The sequence below is a fragment of the Lutra lutra genome, chromosome 4 (genome assembly GCF_902655055.1).
Source record: "Lutra lutra chromosome 4, mLutLut1.2, whole genome shotgun sequence".
Classification (NCBI taxonomy): Eukaryota; Metazoa; Chordata; class Mammalia; order Carnivora; family Mustelidae; genus Lutra; species Lutra lutra.
The window spans coordinates 157,208,370-157,236,048 of NC_062281.1; the positions used below are offsets into that span (position 1 = coordinate 157,208,370).

At 35.5% G+C, this 27,679-nt stretch overlaps 1 protein-coding gene and 1 pseudogene across 1 annotated transcript in view; one reads left to right on the plus strand and one right to left on the minus strand.

The window, feature by feature from the left end:
* The window catches only part of FAF1 (Fas associated factor 1), a 478,510-nt gene that overhangs the window by 264,172 nt on the left and 186,659 nt on the right, over window positions 1-27,679 (plus strand). Inside the window, exon 8 of the mRNA XM_047728777.1 lies at window positions 2,163-2,249. Coding sequence (XP_047584733.1) covers window positions 2,163-2,249 — 87 coding nt within the window. The remainder of the gene's footprint in view (window positions 1-2,162; window positions 2,250-27,679) is intronic.
* Window positions 4,888-5,424, minus strand: LOC125099301 (histone H3.3-like; annotated as a pseudogene).

The following is a 27,679-nucleotide window of genomic DNA, read 5'->3' on the forward strand; positions in this document are numbered from 1 at the left end:
AAACTCTGCCAATTTAGTTTTTCCATTGGAACAATCAAACCTTAGCCTAATATGCTTTCCCTAAAATGCTTTACGTTGTACTGTCTCAGCCAAGTTCTGCCCGCATTAACCAGTTTATTCTATGACAAGTTGCTTAACAGATGTCATTCTGGGAAGAACAATGAAGCCAAATACTTGTGCAATGGCTAACATTACTCTAACTTTGATCACTTTTGTTCAGCACATCAGTCTGGCGTTGTGCTTTATACCAACATAACACTATAGCCAGAACATGCTTTTCAGGCTTAGAATAGCAAAGGAATGTTATTCAATTCAGTGTGGTTACAGATGAGTTAATGGAAGAAGAAAAATACTGTTTATTTCATAATACCATATTGTTGTGTTTTGGAATTAAGGTGGAATTTAAAGAATCCCACTCCAGAGTTATTTGTTTATATACTCAACCCATAGTATTTGTGTATACTCTTCAGTGCTGGGGTAGGCTTCCCACCTTTCCAACAGAGGTAAATATTTGCCTTGTCTTTTTCTATCCCCCTTCCCCAAATAGCTGAGGAAGCTTATCTAGAAAACAGAATTCAAAAATAACTTTTAAGAAAGGAATTTTTGTGTTGAGGCCTAAGGTCTCCTTATAATCCCTTTTCCGTCCTTTCCCTTTCTTTCATTAATATAATGCTTTGGGTTTATGGAACACCCTTCTTAAGAGCACTAATGTTTAAGCATGACAAAATAGTCTTGGCTAGTGGAAGTGGTCAGAAGTTTGCCTAGTTGCATTTGGTTGAATTGTTGGGCTGATAATAACTAGTGAAAATTTCCAAACTTAATTCAACTGACCATAAACAAAATACTGCATGGTAGACTGGCCATTGCTAAGAACCTCTGAAGAAAAGCTGTTTGTTTGAATTGAGTGGGGATCAAGCCATGCCCCCAAGCTCCTCAGTTCTCACTTACTTAGTCTTTTTTCACAGGTGTACATTAGAGATAAAAATAGATTGAGTTCCATGTTTTGTTTTGTTTTGTTTTTCTTTTCCTCAGTGAATATATATCTCTGTTTCACTGGAAGGATAACTTAGATGTGTGTATGTATAATAAACAGTAATGTGATACAAGATGCTGTAATTGGACAACATGATACTTTAGGCTTCTGCATTTTTAAAACATGAATGAATACTGCTTGTTTTCCATATCGAAACGGCATCACAGAACAGGTTATGTGCAACATTTCAGTACTAGCTTTACTTGTTGCAGTCAGGTATCCCTTTACCTAACTTGAAGAGTTAGTTAAGATAGGTGATCTCTCTATTCTTAGGTCTTGTTTATGTTTTTAAATTAAATACATTCAGAATGAAATAGAATTTCTGTATCCTATTTGTAAGTAAAGCTGAAGACAAATATGACACCTCTTAATTATTGGGTAACATAGAGTTTAACCTTCCAACACTTTATTTGGAGAAATTACTTCTCTCCTGTCCTTTTAAAACGAAAGGTATAATGTTGCATGTTGAGGAAAGTAGTTTTTCATCTTTAACCATATTTAAAATGTATCATTACCCTATTTTCAGGAAGAGCCTAAATAGTATATTAATGGATGGCTCTCAGTTAATAAATATTCTGTTGAAATAGTTTTTAATTTGGGGTGATACCAAAGAATCTGTGCTGCTTTATTAAGTTTTTGTATTTTTGAAACTTACACCAAATAATAAAGATAACTTCAGGTTTTTCCTCCTGCCCTCTCCAAAAAATAAAACACAACAAACAACAAAAACTACATAGAAACTTGAAGTGTATCTTTTGTTTATTGCACATCGTGAGTCATTTAAAGATGTGATACATTATTAACATTTAAAATTATAGTCCATCATAGATGAACTGTGTACCTAAAGTTTCCTGACTAAAAAGAAACTTGAAGTCATCCAGGAACATAAAAACAATCGGCAGAGGGAGATGTTTATTGAACCTTTATTTTACCTAGTTTTCATTGAGAATCTGCCTTTAAATTTGATTTAAATCTTTTTACAGAATTTTTGACTTTTGTTTTCCTAGTTTCAAATTTTTGTTTCAAATCCAGAAGAGAAAAGGAAATACATGAATATCACATAAGTGTCAATGATCATAAGTCGCGGGGAAAACCTTATTTTAATTGTGCTATCTTTTTCTTTGTATAGGTAAAGAGAAATGTGTATGACCTTACGAGTATTCCTGTTCGCCATCAATTATGGGAGGGCTGGCCAACTTCTGCCACAGATGACTCAGTAAGTGACAGTTATCAGTTTTTTTATTCTGTTCTCTCTTTTGCCACTTTCAGTCTAATTGGTTGTGATAATAAGCAGAATCAAATGCTTTGAATGTTCCATTGAAAGAACTTTATATATCAAATAATGTCAAAATAAGGAGTTGTGATCATTTGAGTTCACTTGCAGAACAGATATCATAAACCAAGTATATCAGCATTCTTTTGGTAATATTATAGTGTCAATATCAGGAATTTGATGCTACTTGATTTAATTTTTTCCTTAATGAAAAGAATATATTTAGACGTTCCTAATGAAATATCCTAAGCACAAATTTTTTTTTCCTAAATTACAGATGTCTCAAAATCAACCTTACCAGTATATTTAATTTTAATTTTAAAACTACATTTCCCATAGTAGGTTGGTACTTTTTTAAAAAGTTAATTTTTATAGTAATATTAATGGCCCTTTTTTCTTAAACTACCCATAATTCTCACTGCCATAATAAGCTAGACGAAAAGATTTAGTCTGTCATTTTTACCTGTTACTATATTTATGATGATTATCCTATTGTAAATTTTGAAACATTTCCTGTCTCAGCTTAAACTCACCATATTCAAGACTGTAATACTACCTGGTGTTGTATATAAGTCACAGCTAACACAAGAGGGAATCTCCATTAAGAGACTTGATTCTTTTTGCCTCATTATTCATATTTGCACCTTGTCCCAGAACCTGTGAAGTGATGCCTGCCCACACCTCCCTAGAGCAAATGTTGCCACATTGGCAGAATGTTGCCTTGAGCTGCATGATTTGATACAACAAAGATGTTTGGGGCCAGGCTGCTTTTAACTGGTGCCATAGCAGATCCACTAGCTCCAGTACTTAGGTTTTGGCAGAAATGGCTTATAACTGTAGTCTTCTAAGGAGATCCCAGCCAAAGAAATGTCATGAAACCTTTCTTTCATTAGGATTATAAAAACTCATAAAGCTGGTGCTTGTAATCTATATTGTTGCAGGCAATGGTGTTTTTTTACTTATTTAAATCACTCAAGTGGAGGCATCTGCTACAAAACAAGATCGTCCTCACAGCTTAGGGCATGAATTGGGTACAGCTGAGAAATGTCAGCTGTGTAAACAGCCTGAAATGTGTTACCAACAAAAATATAATTAATTTCTTTCCAAGACAGTGTGCCATAACTTAATACTTAGAATGGTTTAACTTTCAGAGAAAGCACCTGAACATTTTCTTCCCAGTGCCAGAGTAGAGGATTGATTATAAAGGTCATGAAAAGTGAGGTTAGTTTACACTTTCCCTGCTCAATTGCAGATATTTGTGTGGCTTTGAATATATAGTAACTTTAGATACCAGTGGCTTCATGAATTTATGGAAACATCATAGATCAAGAAGTTAATGGATTTGAGATGATGCAAGTATTCTAAAATTAGATTGTGGCAAGGTTGCACAACTCTGTAAATTTACTAAAAATCATTGAGTTGAACACTTAAAAATGAGTAAATTTTGTGGCATGTAAATTATACCTCAAAAGCTATTTTTTAAAAAGTTAATGGAGAGAACTAGATTAAAATACTTTTGCATTTACATTTTTATGTTGTATGAGAAATTTTTTGCAATAACACAGGAGATGTTTTCTTTAGCGTACTTCTCATTAACCTTTGACTTAGCAAACAGGGCAAAGAAATAGACTTCTTATAATTAGATTCTTGTATAATCTTGAGTCTCTTACCAACATGATAGACTACACTCTTTTGACATTTTCAATGCTACTCAGTGAAGTCAACAGTCATTTAAAACATTGTTGTCCCATCTCCCTTCAGAGTTAAAATATTTTCTTTGCTTGTAGATGTACTTTAATGGGGTATGGGATACTGTATGAATTGTCAATAACTCTTTCAGTTCCTTTTGCACTCTTTCACCAGGGAAATAGGTATCTAAAGCTGCACCAGTAGGGGAATGTTTTCATGCTGTGACAGTTCAGCTGTGAGAACAAGGAGTTGCAAGTAGACGAAATCTCATTTTACACTTTAACAAGGATGCTCTTGGTTTCCAGAGAGTAGAAATAATTTTAACACTCTGAATTATGTCTAGACTTCTTATTTATTATAATGCAGACAATTTGAATATAAGTAGTTTTAAAAATTCCAATTTTAATAGTGCTTACACAAAGGAAGAAAAATCCTGCCTTTTTTCAATTAAAATTTTTTTATAGTTTAATGTATTTTAATTGAAAACTTACAGGAACAGCACAGAAGAGAGACCATATTGAAACATATACTTGCATGTAGGACACCTCAGAAAAGTATAGTGAGTGAATGGAATCCAGTGTATGATAAAAATGCTACGAACACCATTTAGTTGCCATCATAAGAAAATTTACTCATTTTTTAAAAAATCCAAATGCTGGCATTGTGCAAAAAAATTTAGCGGTTTTATTTATAATTGTTATAAAGTTGAACTGCTGAAACTTGTTCACTGAAATATTTGACTTGCATTAATGGTTTACGTCCCTCCATTTATAGTAAAAATTCACACACACATAAACAATGAATCTTGGAACACTGAAAAAATAAAAAATAAATTCACACACAAATGAAAATGGAAAAATTGCCAATACCTGATTTTTGTCTTCTGTTTTTCCACTTTCAGTCATATACCTTTTGACCCCATGGAAAAAAATATCTAACATTCAGAACTACCAATAACAGGAAGAAGAGAATTTTTTTTTTTTTTTTTTTTAAGAATGAAATGCTTTCCATCATAGTGGGTTCTTAAGCACATTCTCCTTGTGTGCAGCATGCTAGCTAGATGTCTTTTGGCATAATTGTTACCCATTTGGCATGGATAGCACATATGTCAGTGTCTTCAAAAAGGCCCACCAGATAGGCCTCACTTGCCTACTGCAAAGCACCAATAGCTGCACTCTAGAAGCACAAATCTGTTTTGAAGTCCTGAGTAATTTCTTGCACCAGCTGCTGGAAAGGAAGTTTATGAATCAGAAGTTCAGTGAACTTCTGATAACACCTAATTTCACAGAGTGCCATAATACCAGGCCTGTAATGATTAGGTTTGCTCCCCCTTCTAGGAGAGGGTGCGTTCTTGCTAGTGGGTTTTGTATCCGTTGCTTCCTCAGTGCTTTACCACCAGTGGATTTGCAGTCCGCTTTGTAGGAGCCATGGAATAGAGACCTCCTTACTTACCCTCCTTCTCCTTCAGCTAGAGCTGGGTGAACTAGAGGTGGTGCAGCAATGGCTGAAAACACAATTTAATCCTTCAGGTTTAATCCTTTTTTATTGTGTACTATTTTTTCTTTTGAGTTTACTGATGGGCTTCTATGGTTCCTCATTGGCTAAAGGAATGTTAACTCAGAATTTAAGAAATTAGGAATTTTATTTTTTAAAGATTTATTTATTTGAGGTGGGGAAGGGATAGAGGGAGAGGGAGAGAGAATCTTTAAGCAGACTCCCCACTGAGCATGGAGCCCAACACAGGGCTCCATCCCAGGACCTTGAGATCATGACCTGAGCTGAAATCAAGGGCTGGACACTCAACAAACTGAGTCACCCGGGTGCCTATTGAGAAATTAGGGATTTTAGAATCAGTTCTTTATGCATGTGTTAGGAATCAGAAAGCTGCATATTAAATGTTTTCACATTGAAAATGAGATCATTTATAGGCAGAATCATCCCACAATGGTTCTTCTATAAAATAAAAACAAAACAAAAACCACACACGTATCCCTCTTTCTTTTTCGTAGTTTTAAATAAAAAGAATTTGTGAATGTGAGTATGTTATCTACTTTGATCCTTGTGATGGAAACCATTTTCTTCTGTAACTTCTCCCTGATGCATTGGGTTTGACAGGTGTCAGATTATGGACATTCCCTTGCCACTGGATCCCTGCCCTCCACTTTACGGAAGCTGCTCTCTGAATAGACTCTCACAGTTACCACATACTTATTACACTATAATTACCTACTAAGTAAACTGATAAGCTTCCACTATAGTCATTCTATCCATTGTTGCAAGGTTAACATTTCCGAAGTCCAGAATGAATCACATTCAGCCTTGCTTACTTATCTTCAATGGGAACCCAGTACTTGCTGATTTATGTACAGATTTTTATGCTGGCACTCAAAACCCTTCATTCTTTGATCTGAAATTTCTCTTCCAGGTTTATTTTCCCATATAGGCCCAGAATTAATGCTCAGTAAATATTTCTCAATGATTGAATATGATAACATATTTCTCAGCTTTAGCTAACTACTCATTTTTCTATTCTTGAAATATACGTGATACTCTGTCCTACTCTGTGTCAGTTAATCATACTATTCCTTCTGTCTGGAATACCTGGAGCAATAATTTCTTTCCTCCAAGACTTTTCTTTAAGAAACTTTGCCTATATGCCTCTTCCCAAGCCACATTCTCCAACCCTCTTAGAAATAAGTTTATATTTCTTTCTTCTATTTTTTTAAAGTCTTTCTTCTATTTTTTAAAAAAGATTTATTCATTTATTTGAGAGCGCATGCATCCATGTGAGAGAGGGACAGAGGGAGAGAACCTTCAAGCAAACTCCTTGCCAAGCATGGAGGCTGACAAGGGCTCAACCCCACAACACGTGAATGATCTGAGCAGAAACCAAGAGGGGGATGCTTAACTGACTGAGCCACCCAGATGCCCCTCTGTTCTTCTATTTAAATTATTTTAATTTTTCCTTCTTTGGTTCTTTCCTTCCTTTATTCCTCTCACCTGGTTCTATTACTTACCACCTGAATAACCAGAAGCAATTAACCTCTCTTGGTGTCAGTCTCTATAACTGTAGAAGAGAGATAATCACTCCTAGAGGTATTATGAAGATGGAAAGAGTCAGTGGTTACAAATATAGTTACTCCTTAAGTTTATTTTGAAGATTAAAGTAGTCAATACAAGATAATGTCTAACATAGTTAACCTTTGGCTGTTACTGTTTTGTTTTGTTTTGTTTTTATCTCTCTGTTCATTCACTTGACATTTGTAGAACAACTCTTACAGGCCAGTAAACATGCTGGCCCTGAAAGTTGCAAGAATAAGGTCCTGTTGTTCAGGTCCATTCCTCAGGGACTGCAAAATATAGTGTGAGACAGATGTATAAGCAGTGACAACTGAAGTTTATGTAAATGCAGAGGGATCATTGAAGAGGAAGCAACCAGTTTTGCTGACAGATGGGGGTAGTGAAAAAAGGACTTCCCAGAGAAAGGGATATTTGATTGTATTTTAATTTGTATTCTTGTATTTCTCTTTTATAAATTCTAAAAATTGAGAGTAAGAACAGTTGTCCTCATCTTTGTATGTTTTATAAGGATCCAACATAGAGTACATTCAGTCATTTGAATTGTTCAGAGCTCCACTAAGTTGACATCTGTGAAAATAAACAACTAAACAATGAATTTGTATGATTACAGTAACTTGATAAACTGAGAATCAGGTTTCTTTCTAATAAAAATTGAATTATCAAAACTCAATGTTTCGGGGTGCCCGAGTGGCTCTCAGTGAGTTAAGCCTCTGCCTTCCGCTCAGGTCATGGTCTCAGCTTCGTGGGATGGAGCCCCACATCAGGCTTTCTGCTCAGCAGGGAACCTGCTTCCCCACTTTCCCTCTGCCTGCCTTTCTGCCTACTTGTGATCTCTCTCTCTGTCAAATAAAATAAATAAAAAATCTTTTTTTTTTTTTTAAACCTCAATGTTTCTTTAGTGGCAAGTAGAAAAACATAATTGGAGGGACAGGGCGACACCAAGTTGTTTCATACCAACATGTACGTGTCTGTGTGTCAGAGCAAGGTAATCCAAGTTCATTGAATTGCAATATTGCTCTTATTTGGGTAGTTTACTTAAGGTATGAATTTCGGTTTCATCATCTGCAAAACGAGGATGCTCTTGATACCCTTGAAAGTCTATTGTGAAGATTAAATGGGTTAACATAACAGGTTGAAACATGAAATTGCCACTTTTAAAGAATGAAATAGTTGAGTATTAGCAATTCCAGTTGGTTTTACCTAATAGGTAAAGCACATAATATGCAGGGTTTGGCAATTACAACTGTCAGCCCAAATCCACTCAACATCTATTTTTATAAATAATGTTTTACTGGAACACAGTCACACTCATTTGTATATGTATTGTATACAGCTTCTTTTACACTATAACTGACGGTAGGGGTGTGTGGTTACAACAAAACCACCTGCCTACAAAGCCTAAAATATCTACTGTTTGGACCTTTACAGAATAAGTTTGCCAACCCCTTGTGTAATGTCTGGCATTTAGTAGGCATTCAACAAACATTAGCTCCTTTTCCCTTGGGTAAGCACCTTCTTTATATCATATACACATGCAGAATCAGAAGCATTCTTTAGGTAGCTTCAGAGCCATTTTATGCTATTTAAATTACTCTGTTGGCCTGGCTTAGGTCAGACAAATGTAGGCAGTCTTTGAATGTCTTCACTGGCTCTTTCTTTATTTGGCAAGGTTATAGATAATGTTGCTTCTGATGGTGGTGAATCTCCATAGCTTCAGAGCATTCATTGCCCTTGTCAACATATAGAGTCTTTTACAAATAACACAGGCAAAGACTAAACAGCCAGAAAGAACAGCTTTAAAAGCAGAAGAAAGTTTGATTTTAAAAGCAATGAAAAGTTGTGAAATGGACTATACCCTGAACAGAGAGTGAGAAATTTGGGAGGATGGATGAAACATTCAAGGGACATATTTACCCAGTAAATATGAGGGCAAACACATGGAAGCAAAACATCCCCCAACAGGAAATTTACAAGCACTATGATCTGATGCTGTGAATCTTGATTTCAGTTAATTAAAATCCCAAACGTGTAGACTACTGGTTCTGCCCATAAAAAAGTAACTGCTATGAAAATGTTCTTCTTTCTATAAACAACCAGAAGACTGGTTAAAATATATGGTATATAACTATTTTCAGATATTAGACAACAGGTAGTGCAGGACTCTGAAGAAGGAAACACATGAGCCCCATGGTGGTCTTACATTCTGCCTGTAGGCAATTTCTGGATCCCAAAGTAGGGAGAAGAAACCAAAGCAGAACTTGCTATTATATTGAGTTTGAAGAGACAGAGTGTTTAGGGAAGTCAAGGCAGCTAGACTTTTTGCAAGATAGAGTACTAACAGAGGAAAAACTCTAGAAATCTACATAGTGTCCCACATGGCATTTAGCTGAATACCAACCTGTGCATGCATAGGGTGAAATTCCAGGAGGCTGGATAATGAAAGACTGCCAGGAAAAAGAACAATTAACTGAGAGCTATAAGGCAAACAATTCTGAGCTCTCGTGGAACTGAGAAAAATCTGAGTTCCCACCAGCCATAGTAGAGACACCTCAGTGACTACCTAGGGCATTCAGGAGATACCCTCCAGAAGAGTCACACCTTAATGGAATGAATAAACAACCCCTAGGGTGAAGACTACTCTAGGACTGCCATTTTATGTGCTTAAAAAACAACCTTCAAAAGGAACAAGTTGATTAACAAATTAGCAAATTGCCTCTAAGAAACAGAGTCCAGCATCCAGTCAAAAGTTACTATGCATATGAACAGCAGGGAAACCTAGCTCACAATCAGGAGAGAAATTAGTTAAAAGAAATAGAAGTGACTTAGATAATGAAATTAGTACATTGGGACCTCAGCTATTTTAGGTATTATGAATATGCTCAAGGATTTAAAAACATGAACTTACTGAGGGGAGAATAAAATATATAAGATGGAATAATATATCATTCTAGAGATAATATAATATCTGAAATGACAGTTTCACTGGATGGCTTAATAACAGATTAGAAACTGCCAAAGAAAAGACCAGTGAATTTGAATATATAACATTAGAGGCTATCTAAATTGAAGGACAGAGAGAAAAAAAGACAAGAATAAATGAACAAAGTATCAGTGACCTCTAGGGCAAAATCAAGCAGTCTAACAAACAGGCAGTTGGAATCCTCAAGGGAAAGAAAAGATTGGGGAAGGAGGTCAAGACAAAAAATATTTGAAGAAATAATCTCTAAAGTTTTTCCATAGTTGATGAAAACTATAAAACTTATAGCTCCAAAAAGCTCAATGAACTCCATGAAAGGTAAACACAAAGATTTCTACACTAAGGAGTATCATTGTCAAATTGCTGAAAACAAGTGATAATGAGAAAGAAATTTCAAGGAGAAAGAAAAAAAAAACCACGGATTACACAAGGGAACAAATATAGATGCTAGATTTCTCTAGCAACAATGCCAGCTAAAAAAGCAATGGAATGACATTTTTAAAGTACTGAAAGTTAAAAAAAAAAAAAAAGGACAACTTAGAATTCTGTAGAAGGTGAAAATAATCTTTCAAAACTGAGGGAAAAATACTTTCTTAAACAAAAACTTAGAGAATTTGGAGCCAGCAAACCTGCACTATAAGAAATATTAAAAAAAGTTCTTTAGGCAAGAGGAGAATGACACCAGAATAAACTTTGATCTGTACAGAAGTGAAGAGTGCTAGTAATGGTAAAATGTGGTTAAATATAAAAGACATTTTTCCTTCTGTTTTTAGTTTCTTTAAAAGATAGATATTTAAAGAAAAAATAACTAATATTGACTTTTGGACATGTATAGAAATAAAATAAATGACAACAATAGCATGAAAGACAAAATAGATTTGTAGTCAGGTTCCTTCTTATACATGAAGTGATATAATATTAATTGAAGATAGTCTGTTATATTAAAGGTGCATATTGTAAACCTTAGAGCAACCACTAAAAAAAAGGACAAAATATAGTTAATAAGCTGTTAAGATAGATTAAGTGGAATACTAAAAAAAATTATCCAGAATAAGGCAGGAAAAAGGAAAAATGGGATATGTACAAAACAAATAGCAAGGTGAAAGATTTAAATCCAGCCACATTATAATTTTAATAAATATAAACGGCCTGTACATTAAAGGGCAAAGATTGTCAAAATGAATTTTTAAAACCAAGACTCAACTATATGCTGCCTGTAAGAAACATACTTTAAATATAATGACAGTAATGTTAGACATAAATGAAATGTGGAAATATTTACAAATACTAAACATAAGAAAGCTATAATGACTATCTTAACATCAGAGTACAGAAAAAATATTACCAGGACTAAAAAGAGTCATTTCATAATGAATGAAAAGACAGTTCAAGAAGATATAACAGTTTTGAATGTGTATGCACCTGATAACAGTTTCAAAATACGTAAAATAAAAACTGACAGGACCAAAAGAATAAACAAGCTCACAATTATACCTAGAGATTTCACATTCCTATCTCAGCAGTTACAGGAAAATGACAGATAAGGGTATAGAAGATTTGAGCAACACTCTTAACCAAGTTGACCTGATTGAAATTTATAGACACTTTACTAAACAGTAGCAGAGTACACAGTCTTTTCAAGTGTACATGGTATGTTCACCAGCATAGACCATAGATGTCATAGGCTTGGACCATAAATAAAGTCTTAATGAATTTTAGAGGACTGCCATCAAGTGTGTTATATCTGACCAAACAAAATTAAATTGCATATTTTATAATTTATGTAATTTATAATTTATGGAAGTTATCTTTATTCTTTTACAGAGTGTTTAGTAGTTTGTTTCTTTGTATGTCCAATATAATCAACAAAAAAAGCTACTAAAAGTGACAAGTGAAATTAACAAGGGCAGAGCCTACAAGATTAATATACAAAAAAAGAAAACAAAAAAAAACTTACACGACACCAAAGAGAACATCGAAGATGGAGTTTTTGAAGTATTATACCACTCATGATTCCACCTAAAAACATGAAATACTTAAGGATAAATCTAACAAAATATATGCAAGATTTGTACACTGAAAACTACAAATTACTGCATAAAGAAATAAGTTATACCTTGGAGATGTCATAGGTTTGGTTCTAAACCACTGCAGTAAAGCAAATATAGCAATAAAACAAGTCAAATGAATTTTTGTGTTTCATAGTGTACATGGAAGTTATGTTTACATCCTACTGTAGTCTGTTACAATATACATACCTTAATTTAAAAATACTTTATCGCTGGGGTGCCTGGGTGGCTCAGTCATTAAGTGTCTGCCTTCAGCTCAGGTCATGATCCCAGGGCCCTGGGATCGAGCCCCACATCGGGCTCCCTGCTCAGCGAGAAATCTGCTTCTCCCTTCCCACTCCCCTTGCTTGTGTTCCCTCTTTGCTGTATCACTCTCTGTGTCAAATAAATAAATAAAATCTTTAAAAAATACTTTATTGCTAAAAAAAAAATGCTAACCACCATCTGAGCTTTTAGCAAGTATAAACTTTTTGCTGGTAGAGGGTCTTGCCTTGATGTCAATGACAGCTGACTGATCAGGATGGTGGTTGTAGAAGGTTGGGTGTGGCTGGGGCAATTTCTTAAATTAAGACAACAATAAAACAAAATTTGCTCCTCCTTTCATGGATGATTTCTCTGTATCATGCGATGCTGTTTGATAGCATTTTACCTATGGTAGAACTTCTGTCAAAATTGGGGTCAGTCCTCTCAAATTTTGCTGTTGCTTTATCAACTAAGTTTATGTAGTATTCTAAATCTTTTGTTGTCATTTTAACAGTCTTCATAGCATCTTCACCAGGAGTTGATTCCTTCTCAAGACCATTTCCTTTGTTCATCCATAAAAAGCAACTCCTCATCTGTTCAGGTTTTATCATGAGATTGCAGCCATTCAGTCACATCCACAGACTCTACTTCTAATTCTAGTTCTCTTGCTCTTTCCACCCCATCTGTGGTTCCTTCCCCCACTGAAGTCTTGAACCCCTCAAAGTCAGGCATGCGGTTTGGAATCAACTTTTCCCAAACTCTTGTTCATGTTGATATTTTGACTTCTTCCCACAAATCAGGAATGTTATTAATGGTATCTAGAATGGTGATCCTTTCCAGTTGTTTGATCTGTTTTGCCTAGAGCCATCAGATAAATGACGATCTGTGGCAACTATAGCCTTACAAAATGGATTTCTTAAATTATAAAACTGGGAAGTCAAAAGGACTTCTTGACTCATGGGCTGCAGAATAGATGCTTTGTTAGCAGGCATGAAAACAGCATTACTATTGTTGTACATCTTCATCAGAGCTCTTGGGTAGCCAGGAACATTGTCAACGAGCACTAGTATTTTGGAAGAAATCTTTTTTTTTTCTGAGCAGTAGGTCTCAACAGTGGGCTTAAAATATTAAGTAAACCATGTTGTAAACAGCTGTGTTCTCATCTAGCCTTTGTTGTTTGATATGAAGAGTACAGACAGAGTAGATTTAGTGTAATTCCTACGGGCCCTAGGATTTTCAGAAAGGTAAAAAGAGCATGAACTTCACCTTAAAGTCACCAGCTGCATTAACTCCTTGCAAGAGTCAGCCTGCCCTTTGAAGCCTTAAAGTGGGCACTGACTTCTCCTCTCTAGCTATGAAAGACTTAATTGGCATCTTCTTCCAGTATCAAGCTGTTTAGTTTATGCTGATAATCTGTTGTTTGGTATAGCCACCTTCATTAATTACCTTAGCTAGAGCTTCCAGATAACTGCTGCAGCTTCTATATCAGCACTTGCTACTTCACCTTGCAATTTCATATTATGGAGATGGCCTCTTTCCTTAACCCTAACAAACTCACCTCTGCTAGCTTCTCATTTTTCTTCTGCAGCTTCCTCACCTTTCTTAGCCTTCACAGAATTGAAGAAAGGGTCTTGCTCTGGATTAGAGTTTGACTTAAGGGAATGTTGTGGCTAGTTTGTTCTTCCACCCAGACCACTCAAACTTTCTCATCATTCATATATTCTCTGGAGTAGCACTTTTAGTTTCCTTCAAGAGCTTTCCCTTTCCATTCACAACTTGGCTAACTGTTTGGTGCAATAGGCATAGTTTTTGGTTTATCTTGGCTTTCAACATGCCCTCCTCACTAAGCTTAATCATTTATAGCTTTTAATTTAAAGTGAGAAGCATGCAACTCTTCCATTCACTTGAACACTCAGGGGCCATTTTAGGATTATTAATTGGTGTAATTTCTGTACTGTGTTTCAGAGAATAGGGAAGCCTGTGGATAGGGAGAGAGATGAGGAAAAGCTCATTGGTAGAGCAATCAGAACATACATAACATTTCTCAGTTAAGTTCACTGCCTTATATGAGTGTGGTTCATGGTTCCCTAAAACAATTATAATAGTAGCATCAAAAATCACTAATCATATATAACCATAACGGGGTACCTGGGTGGCTCAATGGGTTAAGTCCCTGCCTTTGGCTCGGGTCTTGATCTCAGAGTCCCAGGATCGAGCCCCATGTCAGGCTCTCTGCTCAGCAGGGAGCCTGCTTCCTCCCCTCCCCCGCATGCCTACTTGTGATTTCTTTCTCTGTCAAATAAATAAATAAAATCTTAAAAAAATAACTATAATAATAATGGAAAAGTTGGAAATACTGCAAAGGAGAGGGAGAGAGAGTATGTTAAGCAGGCTTCACACCCAGTGCAGAGCCTGACACGGGGCTCAGATCTCATGACCCTGAGATCATGACCTGAACTGAAATCAAGAATCAAGTCACTCAACAATGAATCTTAGAACACTGAAAAAAATAAAATAAAATTAAGATGTTAAAAAAACAGTCAGTCACTTAACCAACTGAGCCACACAGGCATCTGTAAGTTCTGTTTTTAATAGTGGATTATGATGAATATGTTGGTTTAAAACCATAAGTGATAAATGAGAAGGCAAAATGCAGACCCATTATTCATCTCCAAATCTGCTCCCTCCCTGAAGCCATGGACCTTATCTTGTACCATGCTATTTCTTGTGTTCCATGTTTCCCAAGATAGTTTCAATTTTTAACTATCTAAATTTTTTCTAGAATTGCACTAATACTGGTTTGAAGTGTAACAATTATTCAATAAAAGGCAAAAACAGAAAAACAAAATTTTTCTTTATTTTCATTTTTAGATTAGTGTTTATGTGTCTTTAAGTATAATTGAATTTTTGATTTTCACTGTAGCACTTTGGTTTGTGTATGTATGTGTTCTTGAATAATAGCCATATGATTAATGTGGCAGGGGATGTTCAGCAATACTCTATTGCTACCCACAGTTGCTTAATATAGTGCTAGATAAGCATATTAAGAGACACTTACATAGTTATTTTTAGTTTACAAAGCCTATTTCATATACATGATCTCATTTGAGCCAAGTAGTAAATTATAAGTAAAAATTTTTTATAGAAAGGGTATACAGTAGAATACATTTGGCATTATTATGAATTTTCCTTAGTGTTACTTCAAACCACTTCTTCCTTCTAACTATACCTTAGAGTAGTGTTGTTGTTTTTTTTTTTTTAGATTTGATTTATTTATTTGACAGAGAGAGATCACAAGTAGGCAGAGAGGCAGGCAGAGAGAGAGTGGGAAGCAGGCTCCCCGCTGAGCAGAGAGCCCCATGTGGGGCTCGATCCCAAGACCCTGAGATTATGACCTGAGCTGAAGACAGAGGTTTAACCCACTGAGCCACCCAGGCGCCCCTCCCTTAGAGTAGTTTTAATAATGAATTTGTTTATATACACTTTGATCTATAAGACTATGAACTCTTTGAGGGCAGGAAGCAGATCTTATTCATCTTTGTGTCTCAGGTGCCTAGCATTGCCCCAGCATAAAATACACTAAGTGTTTCATGTGTTTATATTAAATGTAACTCTGAAAAGTCAAGTGATTGGCTCTAAATTGCAATAAATAACTGCTAGCCCGGTACTCTAATACAATTTACTGCTTTCTTCAGAGGTTTCACTGCTCTTTTTCAAGAAACCAAGCTCTTTTCCTCTGTTATTGAGAAAGGTCTTATTGGAACCCTTGTACTTGACCCTATTCTATAACTGAGAAACGAAAGGTTGTTTATAATACATATGTGTACTACTTAATCTCTGGCATTTGTGTTTGCAAGTTAACATGCTGTCTATTGCATTTGAACAGCTGTAACATATGTGATAAGATTTCTTAATAAGTCATTTTCTTGAGCAATGGAAATATGAATCTGGAGAATAATGTTCCCAGCTTGTTAAATCATGCTTTTAGACTCTTGGGTTTTAAATAATCAGTTGCCTATAATTCTCTGTTTGAGAAAGGTAGTGGAGATAGCATTGTAACCTGTTTCGGAGCTAACAGAGATTCCATGGCATTTTTTGATGTGCAAAGAAAAGGGCTATTTGCAACTATGTTCAGTTTGCTAAATTCCTATAAATTTTCCAACAGAAAGAGAAGGCTTAAAATGAAAATTTATGCATGATAAGTAGCTTTTTGAGTTCAAGGTGACTTAATCAATAGTCATATCAATTGCTGGCCCACATCATGACATTGTTTAATATTTTACATGTATAATATATAAGGGTTTTTTTGGATAAACATCTACAAGAGATTGTTGGTCCTGATTGTTCCCACAGCCAATGAAAGTCTTTTTGTTCTTTTATTGTATGTTTGTTGACAGTTGTGATCAACACGGAATGAACTGCTTTACAGTTTATTACTTTCAAAGTACAAATTTGAATGCTGTGGATTCAGATGTATAAAAGAGATAAAATTACAGACAGCTTTGAGTGGCAGTTACATATCAAACCTCACGGGGGTTTGACAGGCAACGAATATCGTTATTAGACGCTTTTTCCATAATTGCTGACATTTATCCAGTGTTTCACAGTATTTGCTAATGTATTAATGCAGTCAATCTCTGAGAGGCTGCACATGCCTTTTTAGCCCTGGCTTTTATGGGATTCTGAAATTCATAGACCCACAGATACTTATTCCCTGCTGGTTGCCGTAGTGACAGAGCTCAGAGATAAGCCAAGACAGAGCCCTTTTGTGATTGCTTTTCAGGTGACATTCAGCGGCAGCTTGAGTAGAGTGTCCTTTTATAGTTCCTGTAATTCAGAAAATGATAACAGCTTTCTGCTGCTTAGAAGGGAAGTCTGTGGACTGCTCCCGGTGGGATTTCGGTTTGCTGTGCCACTTCATACCAACACCAGCCTGATAAAGTTCTTATTATTGTGGAGATTTCGAAGTGCAAGGGGACTGAATTAATTATGACAGGTTAGAAAATACAGGACTGATACTACAAATAAAACTTTAAAGAACCAATACATGTTCTCCAACTATAACAAATTAATTTGGATATTTTAAGTTATTAATGATTATATAGTTGGGCACTTGCTTAATAAGTAAATGCACCTGACTTCTAAATTGCTGGTGAACCATGCTAGCCGTTCCATCTCAAAGTTTAGAAGCTATCTTCCATTTATGTGTATCATTTTCTCATTTTGAAACCATTTCCTCAACATCTTGCTGTTTTAGAGGTAAAGAGTTGTATTTGGATACTTTGAGTTACTTTAATTTCTTTTCAGTATTCTCAGCAGTGGAATAATTAAAAATGAATGTTTTATAAATAGTAGCTTATATAAAATGCTTCAAGTTCAGAAGAAAACACTGTTGATGGTAGAGCATGGTGGTGTGGGAAAGGGGTGGGAGATCAAGAAATTGCTGGAGAAAATAGAATCTTACCTGGAAAGAATATTGATGCCCTAAGAGGCCATGTTTTCCCCCCTAAACTCTGGAGGCTAGGAGAGTTAATAGTCTTAATTCTGTAAAGAGAACTCTGGTAACACTGGATAAGTATGAGAAGCCATGAGAGCTGGAAACCACTGTCTGTATAGTTGATGTTATTGAAAAGAGGCAAAAACAAACAAACAAAAAACAAGAAGAAGCAGGAACACTAACATGAATTAAACCATGCAAATCTGAAGGAAGGTGTTAAGCGTTTACATACCTTACCCCTTAAATTTAAATGTAATTTCACAGTTAAACAGGAAGCAAGCAGAATGAGCTGAATAGAGAAGTAACTGGAGAATCTGAAGAGATGAAGAAGAATAGATGTATTCCCTGATTTGTAAATTGCTAGTGAATCTTGCTAGGTGAACAAGCATATGGATGGCATATGAATGAGGACTCAGAAGAGAAATTTGGCCTAAAACATCTAGTTGGTTATCTTGGATTAGGTATGCAATTGAAAAGGTGGAGATCTGATTTGTGTTACTTGTTTCTAACCTTTCAGTCTCATTTAGAGCAGATGTAAACTCAACTGTCATAAAATTCAAATATTTGTAATTCAGACAAAAAAGGGTAACCTTCAGACTAGTGACAAATAAATATGACATTTTCAAATGATATTTGGTAGACCTTTATTAACAATGTGTTACTCCATGGTGTTAATTGCATTTTTTCCTTTTTACGGTTAGCTTAATCAGTCATCTTCTTTGATATATTAAATAAGAGAGAAAAGAAAGATTTGTAAGAGTTGTATTATTATATGATATGCTTTTCTGTGCTGTGGTTATCCACTTAGGAGTCTCTTAAAATTTAGTTATCCACTAAGGAGGACTATATCCTCCTCACATGTTTTATATCAGCTTATAATTATTACTAAAACAAAAAACAAAACAAGCAAGCAAACAAACCAGAAAAATAAGACGTGTAGTTTGGGGAAAAGGGCATAATAGTCTTTCAAAAAATGTAAAGATTCCATGTTTAAAGTGCCTATTCCATGTTTAAAGTGCCTATTACATTCAGGGAATTGTTTCTTTTTATTAACATAATTACTTGTTCCCTGAATTCAGAAGCAAAAATTTCATCATGATGTTTATCTATTTTCAGATGACTATAAACTCAAAAACAATTTAAAGAAAATTGGCCTTTTGCAGTGTGACATCAAATATTACAGCAAGATCACTTCAAATAACTTTCAGAAATTGAAGTTTAGTTATTTGAATATGAAATATGTTAAAACTGGGGCACCTGGCTGCCTTAGTCAGTAGAGCATGCAGTTCTTGATCTCAGAGTTATGAGTTCGAGCTCCATGTTGGGCATAGAGATTACTTAATAATAGTAAAGAAAAAAATGTTACAGCTAAAACTGGAATACATTTGTGGCTTGACCCCTAGGAAATTAAAAAAAAAAAAAAGGAAAGTCTAGATGAAATAGAACCATTTCTTTTCACCTCTATAATTATTATTCTTTTTGTTATTAACAAAAATAGTAATAATAGGAACGATAGCCATTTCCTACTTTGTTCTAAGTACCTTGTTGGGGCTTTATATATTTTATTCCTAATATTCTCATTAATCAATCCTGAAAGGTAGATGTTACTATTCCTTATTTACATGTGAAGGAACTGAGACTCAGAGTCATTTAATAACTAGTCCAACAATGCACAGAGAAGAACTGGTAGAAGGGGATCCTGGCCCAGGTTTGACTCTAAAGGCTATCTCTCTCCACTGTACCAAAAGGAATTTCCTGATGAATCCTAAATCCCAAGTTCTTATTTTTCCTTCCCTACATAGTTCTTCAACTTCACCTATTATGAACATTCAGATATTTTCCTTAAAGAATCTGTTTTGTTCCATAAGATGGGTCCCTTTGCCTTAAGCTCATCTTAGACCTCTCTGGGAATAGTAACATTAGGTAGTACTTTAAAAATACTATACACAAGGTGCTAGTCTTAGCAATGTATATAAAAATATAACTCAGTCTTTCTAACTAACTGAAGTTTATAGTTTGTCCCATTTTACACATGGACAAACTGAGGCATATTCTTAGGACCTCATAATTAGTAAGTGGTGGTAGTATTTGAACCCAAGTAGAACAGAATTCATGGCCTTACCACATTGTATGCCTCTCATAATGGCAGAGGTAGATGAATGACAGGACATCTGTGAAAGCCTGTCTGTCATCTGTGTTCTTCACCATAGCATAATGTTCAATGTGGTGTAGCTCACAGATGAGCATGCCACATTCATAGTGTCAAGATTTCTACTTTTATGGAATGTGAGGGGGGAAATGGAAACTAGATCTTTCTATAATTTACTGTAAAGTAAGACCACCGTGTGTACCACGTCTGCCAGTTCTTTCTCTTTCTTTTAGATTCATTGATCTATAGACAATTGGCAACTTTATTTACTCACAAGCTTTTAACATTCAAGGAGAAGGTATCATCATTCTAGCCTTTTTCATCTCTAAAGCCAATAGCTGAGGGTTTACCAGTTGATCCATAAAACTCCAGAATTGATGTTAATCGTCATTTCCACTTTAAACATGGAAGTAAGATACTGTGGTTAGTTATTTAAAAACTTGTCCAAGTCCACAGAGACAGGATTAAAAATTGGAAGCTCCTTTACACTGAACATTAGAAAATTGCCACTTTTGTAATCCCACACTTTGAAATCAGGTAACTGTGTGCAGAAAAAGCCCTGGAGTTAGAGGTCAGAAAACATGGATTCTAATCTAAGCTGAGTACAAGATCATCTCTTTACATGTGCTCTATACCCCATTCCCATTGTCTTCTCTAAACTATACATTATCAATGATCTCTTCTTTAGAATTTTAGCTAATATCATTGGGCTGGATATTCTATCCACATTTAAGCACAAAAAGCCTCTCATCCTAAAAGAAACACACATATACATACCATAAAAACAAATATACATATACATATAAAAACAAATCCTCCCTGACTTTATTACTTTCTCTCCTACTTTTTGCAGCGAAAATTCAAAAAGAATTATCTGTATTTACCATCTCCATTTTTCCTGTTTGACTGATGACTTCTACTCTCATTTTTAACCCATTTCTCCCCTGGAATAGCTTTTCTTGAGGTACCATTGACTGCCATGTTACTAAACCAAGTTGGCCTCTCAATCCTCATTGTAGCTCTACTTGATTTCTTAACAGTGTTAGAGAAAAGAAAAACATTTTAATGGAAATACATTCATTCGGAAAATTGTACACCTCATAAATGTACAGCTTGGTGAATTTTCATAAAGTAAATACCTTATGTAATCAGCATCCAGACTAAGGAAGAGAACATTTGCAACATCCAGAAAGCCCTCTCAGGTCCCCGTCATCTAAAACTAAGACCCTAAATTAGTTTTGTCTGGCTTTCAACATATGTAAATGGAATCATATACTGTTTGTCTTCTTTAGTCATTCTTTGCTTTTTCTTTTCCTTTCTTCCTTTTCTTTAACCTTATGTTTATGAGATTCATTCATATTCTTATATGTAGTTATATTTGATTCATTTTAATTGCTTTATAATACTGCATTGTATAGATGTTCTGCATTATTCATCTGTTTTACTATTGATGGGACAGGCATTTTGGTAGTTTCCACTTGCAGGCTATTTTCAGTACTAATTCTCAGCAGCATTAAATCCTGTTGAAAACTCCTCCTTCCTGAAATGCTCTTTCCTCGCCTCCCAGGATACAATACTTTCCTGGTTTTTCCCCTGCCTCTGCTTCTTTCTTTTTGGTCTCCTTTGGAATCACTAAATATTTGAGTTCCTTAGGGCATAGTTCCGTGTACTCATTTTGTCTCATTTTGTATGTTCTTTCTAGGCAATCTCATCATACCTATAGTTTAAATTGTCATCCGTGTGATGGTGATTAACACATTTATACTTCTAGCCCAGTCCTCCGATGTAAGTTCCAGAAGAGCCTTCTTATCACCTCTTAGAGGTCTCATAGTACCTTAATTTCAACATAACCAAAATTGAATTTGTATTTTTCCCTGCCCATAGCTGGTCCCCTTCTAAAATTCCCTGATTCCATTAATGGCATCACTATCCGTCCAGTTTCAGAAGTCAGATAGGAGTTACTCTGCATACCTCTCTTTCCCTTGCTGGCTTTATAGAAATATTCCATTATTGTCAAATTTAGCACTATATATCTCTCATTCATTCAGTTATTTCCATCTCCACTGCTACCACCTAATACAAGATACCAACTTTTTGAATCTGGACTATTGCAAAAGCCTACAGATTGGGCTCTTGTATCCACTTTCCCTTTCCTTCAAGTCTACATCCCTTCTCTTAATACTACATCAGGATTATTCTTTTTAAAAAATACATATATATGCTCAAGTGATCTCTCTGTTTAAATCCAAAATAAAGACCAAAATCGTTAACATAACTCACCAGGCCCTGCATAGTCTGATTTCTGCTTACTTCTTTAGTGTTGTCTTATGTTATATTATACTGTCTCCTGTTTTTTAGCTACACTGTTCTTTGAGTTCTTCTAATGTACCATCATTGAGCCTTTGCAAATGTTGTTCTCTCCACCTGAAACAGACATACTCTCCCAAAGACCTGTGCTTTATGATTCTTACTCATTCTTCCAAATCAGCCATTTATTCATGGAAGCCAGTCTTTCTTTGCATTTACCACAGTTGTGATTTTATATTTTATTTAAGTGATTATTTCCCACTTTAAACTGTAAGGTCCACAAGGACGGATGTCTATTTTTATTCACCATGGTATCTAACACTTTAAGAGAGTAGGTGCTCAATAAATGTTGGTTGAATGAATAAATGTTTCTGAGCCTCAATTTCCCATTCTTTCAACTACCCAACATTGTTGCAAGGTTTGCATATCACTATGTATGTGGAAACACCTTAAAATTTAACACACTAAGGAAGTTAGGGAGTTGATATCATTATACCCAAGCAGATAGATTCTTGTTGCTGTAGATTATAATTATTAAATTTTGCTGTGATATTAGAATTATACAAACCAATGGCAAGAATTATTATGATTTCAGCTCTCATTCTTTTGTTCCATTGATCTGTCTCCCCTGTCATTCTGTCATTCTTACCATAGTTTATTTAGATTCTCATCATTTTCTCCCATATCTATTTCAAGTCTCCTTCTTTTACGCCTCCTAGTCCATCTCCCTTCTTCAGTGTAAATACCTTTGTTAGATATATTTACATCATATTATCTCCTTGTTTCAAATTTCTTGTTTCCTATCGGATAATGTCTAAGCTCCTTAATGGTACATACATGACTCTTCATGATCATACTTATCTACCTGTATCTCTCATTATTTTGTACCTTATCTGCCCTCCAACAACACTAAATTACTTGTTTCTTAAATGTGTTGCCTTCTTTCTTACCATTTTGCCATTGTTTATATCATTTCCTTCTCTTCTTCCTTAGAAGAAATCACCTTAGTGGTTGCACTCCTTGTGACCTGCTCCTTAGTCAAATTATCCTTCTTAAATTCAGCTGGCACTCTTTTGTGACATTTTTCCTTGAAGTCTTCAGGCAAAGTTAGGCATTTCCTCCTCTTGTTCTATTAGGGAACTTAACCACATTGGTAAAATTAGTTATTTACACTTCTTATGTGTAAATATGCTTCACTACTTGTTTGTAGACTCCTCAAAAGCAGTGATACTATTCTTTTTATCTCTGTCTGTAGACAGATACTTGATATTTAGTGACATGGTGATAAGAGGAGAAGCATGACTAGAAGGAATGAATGGTCAGACTTTAAAGTGAAAAGATGTATGGGGTCAAATTCATGTTGTGTAGTGGATTCCTTCTACTGTTGTTGTTAAGACTGAGGTCAGCTGCAGGATCTTGGCACTGTGTAGAGGGCGGAGTTACAATGCATTTGACTTTGGGTAGTTAGGGTTCTTATTGTATCATCAAGATCAGCTTAACGGTCAGATTTTTTGTTGCCTATCTACTTACTATATGGCACTTGAGTTTTACTTTGAGGTCCTATAAGGCAATCAAGGTGAATGTATATGGAAAGTTAAAGTTAAGATAATGCTAATGTTATTTGTTATAGGATGAGCCTAGTAAATGTTGAAGGAATAAAACCATTCATCTGTTTTTCAGTTTTAAAATTGTTTCATCTAGACTAACTCATTTTTCTTTCATAATTTTTTTTTAAAGATTTTATTTATTTATTTGACAGAGAGAGATCACAAGCAGGCAGAGAGGCAGGCAGAGAGAGAGGAGGAAGCAGGCTCCCTGCTGAGCAGAGAGCCTGACACGGGGCTCGATCCCAGGACCCTGAGATCATGACCTGAGCTGAAGGCAGCGGCTTAACCCACTGAGCCACCCAGGCGCCCCTCTTTCATAATTTTTGAAAGATTTATTTATTTTAGCTGGGGGCAGGTGTGGTGTGCGGCGAGGAAGAGGGAGAGAGAAACCTTAGCAAACTCCATGCTGAGCATGGAGCCCAGTTTGGGGCTTGATCTCACGACCCTGAGATTATGACCTGAGCTGAAACCAGGAGTCAGACACTGAACTGAGTGTGCTACCAAGTTCCTCTCTTTCATAATCTCTTAATCAGGCAGAAGAGTTACTGTTTTTCCCTTACAAATAGAAAAACAGATTCAGAGAGGTATTTGACTTTGGTAAAAACACTAGAAAGTCATTAAGTTGTAGAGTCTGGACTAGAATCCAGTTCTTCTGACTTGACTACCAGAATGCCTCCCATGGAACAACATGACCTTTCTGTTTGGCTATACCACCGCAATGCCATTTATCTTCTGATCTGTGAGAAATTTTTCAACCTGAGCTAAAATTTCTGAACTTTCTAAAGTACAGTCAAAATGGAACATTGTCCCTTAAATACCACAATAAAAATGAAAGAATATCCTTTACCAAAATCTTCAAGTGCTCTTTACTTGGTAGGGATTGGTTCAAGCTTGGTGCATCTGTTGAGGTAGTTGATACTTTAGGCTCTTTGGGAGTGAAACTCAATACAGACTCAGTGTAGTTGGGAGATGGTAAGAGCAGCAGGGTCATGATGTAGGAGAAGATAATATTAATGAGACTAAGGTGTACAGTATGGTACAATATGGACTTAGAAAGTTGAGGATGATGAGGTCATAGAAGAAGATTTGGGAAATAAGGGTGGAATCTGCAAGAAACTCCAGGCTGCCTCTCATTTGGGCCCAATTGTGACTACCACTGCTTTCAGGTATACACGGTTATAGTCTCAGAGGTTCCCCAGAGTAGCCATGTTCCCTTCTCCTCACAGTATCCCCAAGGACATCCCACTCTGGTAGAGAGTTAATCACTGCCACTTGTCTCTGAGCTGTCTTTGTGTGTCCCAAATGGCAGCCTACTTGTTCTTAAGCCCCCAAGAACCCACGTTAGTGGATGTGCCCTGGGTTGGTGAAACGAAGATGCCTTTATTATCCTTCTTTCCTAAGCGTACTTCACCCAAGACTGGCTATAGCATAGTATTTTTTTCCTCCCAGCCCATAACTGAGTAAAAGTTTTAGTGTTAGGATATTGGAAAAGGTTCAGCTTGAGTGGTATTATCGTTATTATGCTAAGTAAGTTTGAATGTCATTTTAGCTGGGGTAGATTTCATATGACATCATTTAAGAGGCTTTTACATTAGGCAGTGATGAAATGTGTAAATATCTTGAATGACAAAGTGTGGGAAAAAAGAGTATGATACATTGACACAAATAGGCCCAGCTCATAGTCTCTCTGAACTTGCCACCTGTTTAACCTTGGGCAAGTCATGTGAGTCCTCTGGACTTTGGTTTCCTTAGCAGACAAATGAGTTATGTTAGAAAACATACATGTGACCATGTAATTAGAAGATCTGAAAGTAGCTTTAGACAGTTTTACTGATTTTACTAAGTCTATATTTCCTCATCTGTCATATGGGAATATTAGCGATTTTAGGATGGAATGTGTTAATGAATATGGATTGTCTGGCTAAATAAAAGTTAGTTTCTTTCATATAGGTGAACTGATATACATTCTAGACTTAGAACAACTTGAATTAGAATTAAATCTCAACCCCACCAGGGGCAATTGTCTGTTGGGACTTCCATTTCCTGAAACAAAGGTAATAATACATATCTCATAGAACCCCTGTATTAATGGGAAGTTGGTAGAGGAATTTAGAGTGCCTGGTATATAGTAACTAAGTGCCTAAAAAATACTGGAATCCTTTCTTCTCTCCATCATCTTTCCCACCCCCAACTCCAGGGTTTCCCCTAACTCTTAAATTCTTTGATCTTATGCAATTCTAATGCATAAGTCTTTAGCAAATGAATCAACTAAAAATAGGTAAATTTCAAAGCTTTCCTTCTCATCATTTCTTGTTCCCACTTTGCTGAGAGATTTCCAGATATTTTGTTTTGCTTTGAAGAAGTGTTTTTGACTTTACTGTAGGTTGATTACTGTATACAAAATAATGTATAAATACATGTAAATAAATAAATAAATAAATGTATAAAATGATTTATACCTAACTTCTGGAAAAAAATTTTCACTAAAAATGAATTAGTTCACTAAAATGTTTTGTTATCTCACATTAAAGGTTCCTTTTTTTTTTCTTTACTGTAGTACTTTCAGTAAGTTTATTCAGCTCAAAGTTACAGGATAATCAGCATTTGGAAAATAAGGCTTATAATTAGCACACAAAAATGATTACTGTCGGACGCCTGGGTGGCTCAGTGGGTTAAGCCGCTGCCTTCGGCTCAGGTCATGATCTCAGGGTCCTGGGATCGAGTCCCACATCAGGCTCTCTGCTTGGCAGGGAGCCTGCTTCCCCTTCTCTCTCTCTGCCTGCTTGTGATCTCTCTCTCTCTGTCAAATAAATAAATAAAATATTTTTAAAAAATGATTACTGTCTATTTTAAAGAGTTAACACTCAGCACGACTTTCATTTTATACTTTTTTGTTTTGGCATTGACATAAATAAGTACTACAGGTATGAATTTGCCCACTAAAGCATGCTTGACTCAGGAATAAAGCATTATTTTGTCATGTGTCAAAATATTCTTGAAAGATTATTGGATTTGAGGATTTTCCCATTTTTAATACAAAAAATTATTCTTGATGTGTGCGTGTATACAAGAATCCAGTTAACCAGTGACTAAACATATGCACATGTATCTAGAGATATCTAGAGAACTCACTGGTTCTTGTATTTATCAGTGTGAGTCCTAAAAAACACAATAGTAAAATAATGCTGATGTATTATGACTCCCAGGTGAGTTGTAATTTACAGTGTATTATGGTATTTTTTATGTATAGTATATATTACTGGATAGTTTTTATACCTATCTGAAAATGTTTTTATTAGCTACATTATGTATCCTCATAAATTTGAGCCATCATATATTACACAGTAGAGTTGAAACGACATTTGAATACTCTAATTCCTATGAAATCCATAGAGATGAAATGTATTAGAATGCAAAGATAATTATACAGAAACATTAAATATGAAAGAATAGCATGTTTTATCAAAAAATGAAAATGTTTAATTTCAGATTATGTTGATGTTGGCTTTGAGTGGTCTATATTTTGCTTATTTTGACTGGTGATTTCAGGTCATCGGTTACTACTGAATCAAACTTAACCTGCTATCTTACATCAGTCCTTTTGGACCTTAACTAAGCTTTTCACTCAGACCTAGAGGTCAATCAGCACTCTGATGATACTTTTTAGTGTTTCTTATCTCACCTTGGAGTTGTTTCCAATGTTTTTTTTTTTTTTTTTTCCCTAGATAATGTATTTCTCTAGAAAATTAGAAGT